The sequence below is a fragment of the Montipora capricornis genome, chromosome 8 (assembly GCF_036669925.1).
Source record: "Montipora capricornis isolate CH-2021 chromosome 8, ASM3666992v2, whole genome shotgun sequence".
NCBI classification, from domain to species: Eukaryota; Metazoa; Cnidaria; class Anthozoa; order Scleractinia; family Acroporidae; genus Montipora; species Montipora capricornis.
The window spans coordinates 54218593-54226092 of NC_090890.1; the positions used below are offsets into that span (position 1 = coordinate 54218593).

The window sequence follows — 7500 nt, forward strand, 5'->3', positions numbered from 1 at the left end:
TGTCCCACTTTTCTTCTATAACCTAATCACTCAATAGTATTACTGTAGTTTCGTTGCAGGATAAAAGATGCTTCCCGAAAACTCCAAGGTCGAATTAAAAAGGTTTACCAGTGCTTGTAAATAGATTCGTGTTACCTCACCTCGTAATAATCAACACCAGAGAAGCTCATTGGTATTAAAATAAGGATAAGAAGAGCTGCAATTCCGATAACAGCAATGACACAGCTGATGACAACAGTTAGAGTTCCTTTTGCCATGTTGACTGCAAGTGCTGCAAAATAACAAGGCACGTACGCCTAAAGTCAGCAAAACCGACCAATAATAATCACTTCCTTGTCTTTTTAAGTTTGCATTTTTGAACTCACAAAGAGAGTGGATTGCGTAAAGGCACCCCTAAAAAGAAAAGAAATTAACAAATTTCATGAGATCGCCAATCATCTGATAGTACAACGCACCTGCGATATTTCATTGATTGTCATTAAATAGTTCCCTTGCGGTTACGTAGGCTTCTAATTAAAAAACATGTATGATACGTGCAAATTAATATTTTGAACGCAATTGTGCGTTGACGTGCGAGTTGTCAGGTTACCGCATTTTCAGTACAGTTCAAACTCTCGTATTTTGTTAGTCGCTAGTTTCCCCTTGACATTGTACGATGGGTTGTGGTAACAAAACGGCGTTTGCCTGTGGTTTGGCAGCCATAATTGTATTTATCGGTGCAATGGTAGGAACATCTCTAAGGAAGCTTAGCACAGAGGAAGGTAAATTGCCTTACACCTGATGAAGCAACTTTGCATGCGCATGATTGATGGGCAAATGGCTGTGAATTTTCCAACGGCCTACTTCACTTTTATCTAGGTTGAGTCCTATTTTTCAAAAACTGAGGTTCAACTAAACTTCCTTCATAGCATAAATTGTAAAAACAGGCTGCCGTGTTTGTGTTTCATTTTTTATTATACCCTGAGTGTCACGATATGTAAGTGCAGTTTGAAACATTCATATTGTTCATCATAGTACACGGCAACAGATGTAGAAAAAGCCAAACGCAGCATGTTCATGTTTGCGAAATTATTACACCCATGTCCTTCATTTAACTGAATACATTTAACAAACGAACGGTATCTATTTTCTAACTTCCATGAATTCGATACCCTGGGTTCCAGAGGTTATTTTCTCGCTATGAAAAGAGCGAGTCACGAAGCGGCGAGAAAAACCTCTGGTATAGGCCGTTAAAAACCTCACTTCCATGCAAACCAACTTATTTGGCTTATTGACTTCCAGAGTAAACCGGTTTTATCCACGTGATAAAAATATTTGTGCAATGTTTACCGGTCACTCACGGTGGAGTGAATAAATCGTTGTCACTGTCACGTAACAAAAAAATAAAATCGAAACTGTTCAATGAAATAAACCAAAAACTTGGAATGTTGTAGGAGACAAATTCATAAATCACCTCACCAGTACTCAAGTCTGTGGGATACATCGTTTCTGAGTTTTTTTATCGAAGCGTTTCACGCAGCTATTATTTGTTTATACAAATGCAAACGTGAATTGGAGAAATACGAAAATTGCATTCAAGTCCTAGAATTAGAACTGAAAAATTTTAAAGAACGTTACGTGGAGTCCCTGGAGGGCATGTACTAAAACCCGAAACACCGAAACGAAACCATCGGAACGAAACCACCGAAACCACGGGAACCATCGAAACACAAAAACAGCTATCGAAACGGCTAAAAAAGACCATGCAGGTCGCGAGATTTTCTGAATTCCTTCACTCGTGATGTAGTTTCACTGTAAGTAAAGTTAGGGACTGTGCAATAATTATCAGGAGGGGGGGGGGGGGGGGGGCAAAAACAATAGGGGGGGCCTTAAGTTAAAATAATGGAAAGGAGGGGGGGGGCGCTCTATATTAGATTTCTCAAGTAAGTTGAGGGGGGGTCTTAATTAAATTTCACAAATTTGATAATGAATAAATAAACAATTTCCAAATAGACAGATGCTACGCCTTTGACTATCCATAATGTCTAAATATTGCATCAACATAAACACATGCTTTAACTTATTTAGAATGTCAACATATGATAGATTGAAACAATCGCTCATGCACAGAAGTCACAAACCACGTTGTGAGCTTTGCCAATATTCTGCGATCAAACATTTGGCATTTAAGAGGTCCCGCAGACATGCCAGGTCTGTTCTTGATTTAAACAGCGAGAGGGTTTCTAGGTCTACAGTTTCTAGCTGAGGAATGCCACATACTTCTGTTTCATAGTTGTCATCAATGGGTTCACCTCCCAAAGACCGAAAAATTATACAGGTTCGGGTCCTACGGCTTTCTGAGGCAGCAATCCTCTTCTTCTCCCTTTTTTCTTCTGTTCCTTCTTTTTTCTTGATTTGGATGCTTTAGATTTGGCACCAATAGGAAATGTCGCTTTATATTTAGCCATCACTATCCAGGTCTTCTACAAGATGCAGAACGTTTAAACCGACTTGAGACTTTATTGAATGACGTTGTTCAGCATTAAAATTGTGTAAACAGCTGAGGCCAGTCTTCAGTGTTTTTCTAACTTGGTTACGACAGCATTAAGCTTGTCCTGGATATCATTTGCCTCTTGTTTGCAACGTCTGATGTTGCTGTCATCACGGGGAGCTGGCTTGTAATCCTCTCGGAGAAACCTTCCTGCACAAGCAGGGTTGTCGGATAAAAGATATTGGTATCTGTTCTCAAGTTTTTCAATATCTAAAAGTACGGGTTAGAGAGGGGGGGGGGGGGGGCACATCATAATTTTGAGAGAACGCGAGGGGGGGGGGGGGTCACAGTTAATCTTGACGCTGCTGGAGGGGGGGACCTATCTAATTTTTCCTTTGGTGAAGCTCATTTTAGGACCCCCCCTTCCTGATAATTATTGCACAGTCCCTTAGTCGCGTTGTTCAAAGTTGTTCCCTTCTACACAAGCACACAATAGACTTAGTAAGTTCAGTCTCCACCATTAACTATCTCCTTGAAATGCAAGTACATTTCAATAATACAATAATTTACAAATGCGTTAACATTCTTTTATCATAACTTTTTTTTTTCATAATTATTTATTTATAATATTTACAGGACGAACACTTACACTACTTACAATACTAATATTATACTTACATACATATACATTGCACTGCTCATACTTACAGTATTTATACAAGCAAGCAGGACAAACACTTACACTACTTACAATACTAGCGTTATAATTTTGTCTTTTTACTTACAAATCGCTTCCTCTACTTACACGACTGTACTTACATTATTTAGATTAGAATGCTTGCGCTATTTACAAAACAATATTTTCACCACTGTACTTACCAATATGATACTTAAGTTACTTACAAAACAATTTTTACACTACTTACAATGCGGTGATTACACTACGACAGGTAAGGTGACTGCACCCATTTTTGTTATTTTACTATCACTGAAATACACAGCAGATCAAAACATTTGACTTGACAACTTAGTTAACAACGCAATCACAAACACAACTGCAGGTTCTCGCCCACGCCTCGCATCACTCAATCTGTATTTATTGATTAAAAATTTATGTTTTTAAAACAGGACCATTTCTTTTTGAAAACATGCATGGAGTTATTAACTATCGCAATTTTGTTTTCGATTTGTAAAGTATTGTAAACAAGCTGTTTATACATTTCAAAACTTGGTCGTGTTTCTTTCAGTTTACAGGTGTAAATATGATGTCTGGCGAGAAGTATCAGATGGTGTAGTAATAAATTTTTTGATTCAGTAACTATACCAAGAAGTATAGCCCCTTTGTCGACACCCCGTATTTTTGTTTGTTGCCTTGGTCTTTGCACTGTTCCAACCTCGTTTTCACTTGCTCGCCGTGTAGGTATCATTGCTTGACATAGTTAATAAAGGAAAAATAATGAAATGAAAGAATCTTCTGGTGTGCTTAGGGAATCTGCAAAGATTGTGAATAAAGAGCAACTGAATCAGGAAACTTGAAGGAAACCATTCGAGAAATTATTATAAACGACAATCAGCCCGGAGGTCAAATTTTATACTGCAATCGAGTCAGTTTCGATGGTTTTGTTCAAGTTTTTTATAGCTGCTTCGTGTGTTCCGGTGGTTTCGTTTCGATGGTTTCGTTCCGGTGTTTCGATGGTTTCGGCGGTTCCGGTGGTTTTGGTGGTTTCGTTCCGATGGTTTCGTTTCGGTGTTTCTGGTTTTAGTAGATGCCTCCCTGGAGCAGTTTCAATATGACTCGAGGCATTGAGGTGTAAAGATGTCAGAAGCTCAGTCACACCTTCGTCAAATTCCCAAACAAAATCAGAGTGCTTGTTCGATTACGCCCCCTCTAAGGCCACCCAACAGCAAACATTCATCCAGCGTCAATGAGACGAATTTACCTCAATCTGCCAGCCATGAATTTTTGATTATCGTGTTCGCTATCGATCGCTACTGTACCGTTCATAGTCTTCGTGTATTGCACCAGTGAAAAACCGGTTTGATTGTCCTCCTCGACTTAACCAAGAGTTTTGTCGTTTTCTTTACAATTGATATAAATAGCGACGTTATATACCTATTTATCTGATTGGAAATTCAATTATTATATTTTAAAAACGGGCAAACGTTCCCATTACACCTCGACATTTTATCGACATTGACTTAAGTGAGTTCAGTCGTTCTGTGTTTTGTTGCTCGAAAGCAACCTGAAAATACTGAGCAACTTTGATTCACCTCATGAAAAAGCTTTTGAAGGACGAAGCGCATAACGATAGGTACGTTACTTGTTGAATGATATGTAATTAAGTGGCGCGTGTTTCAGACTAAGTGAGAGCAGAAAAATTGTCAGCATGCCTTTTAGTTGAATTTTGTTCCTATTTTTGCCGCTTCTTTGACAATGCAAAGTTCATTTTCACCGATTTCACAATGGGAATACAAGGAATATTCCGTTAAAGTATATTCATTTTGGACCCATTCCTTTTTCAGTATTATCGGAGTGTTGGTCTGATCACAATGCTTCCCATACCAGCATAAAGGAAATGAACAGCACATTGTTTACTCGGAATATTTGGAATATGCATTCTCGGGAAAATCGTGCGTGGATTCTCAAGGCGGTTCCAGACTATTCCGTGCTCTTGTTCTCAGGCCACTCGCGCGAAAAGTATTAGCTTTTCCGAATGCCCATTTGTTAGGAAAACCTTATTCCACTTAGTTGCCGGGATACTGCTAAAATCGAATAGGAATAAGAAGAAGACTTCGAAGCAAGTCACCCCGAGTTTGTTCAGAGACTTAGCTGCGGAGGAGTCGACGTGGGTGGGCAGCCTTTATTCTGGAGGATCTCCAGCTGATGGCTTTCAATGAATACGTAACATTTGAAAACTGAGTTGAATTTGCGAACTTTTTTATTTTGCAGTGGGGATAGTGACAATATTCATCAGAAGAAGCTTGCTACCGAAGTAAAGAGAGAGGGTCTCCACCCCGGCCCCCCTGGATACCACTTTATTATCTTTCCAAGTGTTTTCCAGAGTATTAGTTATGCTGATGTCGAGTGTCTTAACAAGGAAGGCATCGAAATAGAACTAATCGTACATCTGCAGTACCGCGCGAGACCGGCTCAACTGCGAGAGATAATTCTCCAGTTTAAGGATAAGGAGGACTACTTGAAAGTGTTGATGTAAGTGCAAAATCATTACGGGTTTTTTAACGCTTCTAGGGTTAAGTATTTTTCTTTTATAGGCTTTATGGCGGTTCTCGGATGCATTTTTCACCTTAGTTTTTTTCCTTAGGCTTTAGATAGTTTTGGACCTTTTCTGGTATATTTTGTAATTCTTGCGCGTTTGTACGCGGTAATTTAGCATCGCGTTTCCGTGAAACGGGAAACGTCAAACGGCAGGCTGTTGCTTGTCATAAAGGCATGAAAATTATTTTATTCTAACTTTTCTCTCTCGTTTTAGAAGTTGCGCGACATTTGTAGATAACGGGCAAAAAAAGGAGCTAAAATCAGACCAGTTTCTTTGATTTTTGGCAAAACGCAAATTTCAGTTTCACGTTTGCCGTCTGCCGTAAACGAAAAGCTAAATCTATCTAATATTTCTGTATCAATAGTAAAGACTTGATTAATTGATTGGTTAATTGATTGATTGATTGACTGATTGATTGGTTGGTTGGTTGATATTTAGACTATCCCAAAATTACTGTATCCAAGGAATCTCTAGATCTAGGGTCATTGCCAAAATCTACAATGGTTTCGGACGGTCGGTTGCTTGTTAAACACTTAACAAGAAATATGTCGGTATGCAACAAGAATTTTGACACTTTACGAACTTTCATTCTTGATAATGATGTTGGACACATCGAAACGTCAAGTAACGTTACTTGTAATATTTCAATAATGGTTTGCCCCTCGTTAATTGACGACGGCGATTTGAACAAGTCTCATTATAGCTAATCAATTAAGTCTTTTCTTGGTAAAGTTGGTGTTGTCTTAACCCTCCAGTGAACGGGAGCGGGACATGACCATATTACGATTAGATCATTGTCTGAGCTAGAAGGTGATAAAACGATTCCCCGATTGTGCATTGGTAAGTCATACGATGAAATTTAACGAGCAAATGAAAAAGATCAGATCTCAACTGGTAGCGGTCGCTTACGACAGGTTTCAAAAATAGTGATTTGATAATCAAACAGCAAAAAGCATCATCTCACGAAACACATTTACACTGTTGGTCAACCACGATTAGGGGAAAACGTTCGGTAGTTTGGAAAACTGGTAGCTTACGAGAGGTGGTCGCAAAGGGAGGTTCGACTGTGTATTCCACGGGTCTTAATTAATGAAATGTGTAATTCGAGGCTTACGGGCATAAGCAACGAAAAGAATAAGTTCTGAATCTCCAAGAAAGAGGTTTGTATTTGGAGAACGGTTAATGCACTTTTCGGGAAAGTTTTTACTGTCCATTCACTGATAAACAAGAGCAATGTTAGCAAGCGCTTGACGTCATCTTTATTATGTATTGGTAATTTCAGTAGTGTTGGTGAGTCTGCAATCCACGACGCTTGCAGTGCATTTAATACCACTCAGTTCCAGTCACAACGAGCTTCGTTTCAAGACCTTGTTCGCACGATTCTCGGACGGAGGTTTAACTCTTTATGGGCAGATGTAACGGATCTGCAGGTAATCAAAGGATATAAGAAAATAGAAAGTATTCTCAAGTTAAACTTGAGAGAAGTATTGAAAACAATTTAATATGCTTTCGCAACCGATCCATGCGCACCCATTCATTAATCCATGGCTGTACAGTCCTCATTGTCTTTAATAGATCATAATTTCATTCGGAGACTCAACGACAAGAAGTGTTAAGTAAATAATATGACCATGCTTCTAATGGTGAAGCACAGCCGATCCAGCTAGCACAACTTTGTACTGCGTGATAAGCGAAGAATCAAGGACCTTTCCCCTCCCCCTCTCCTCACCGTAGCGCCGGGGTTTCGTTATA

The 7500-nt window shown here is 39.2% G+C and overlaps 3 protein-coding genes across 4 annotated transcripts in view; 2 read left to right on the plus strand and 1 right to left on the minus strand.

Moving 5' to 3' along the window:
• LOC138013556 (uncharacterized) overlaps positions 1 to 340 on the minus strand; it is an 11042-nt gene extending 10702 nt beyond the window's left edge. The window contains exon 1 of the mRNA XM_068860660.1: positions 141 to 340. Coding sequence (XP_068716761.1) covers positions 141 to 257 — 117 coding nt within the window. The 5' untranslated portion in view covers positions 258 to 340. The remainder of the gene's footprint in view (positions 1 to 140) is intronic.
• Positions 341 to 578: 238 nt separating this feature from the next.
• Positions 579 to 7500, plus strand: part of LOC138013558 (uncharacterized) — a 58635-nt gene continuing 51713 nt past the window's right edge. For both annotated transcript variants that reach the window (XM_068860664.1, XM_068860662.1), the window contains exon 1: positions 579 to 761. In XM_068860664.1, the coding sequence (XP_068716765.1) occupies positions 656 to 761 (106 nt within the window). In that variant the 5' untranslated portion in view covers positions 579 to 655. The remainder of the gene's footprint in view (positions 762 to 7500) is intronic.
• Positions 4745 to 7500, plus strand: part of LOC138059788 (uncharacterized) — a 7519-nt gene continuing 4763 nt past the window's right edge. Inside the window, exons 1-3 of the mRNA XM_068905402.1 lie at positions 4745 to 4782; positions 5421 to 5681; positions 7031 to 7178. Coding sequence (XP_068761503.1) covers positions 4745 to 4782; positions 5421 to 5681; positions 7031 to 7178 — 447 coding nt within the window. The remainder of the gene's footprint in view (positions 4783 to 5420; positions 5682 to 7030; positions 7179 to 7500) is intronic.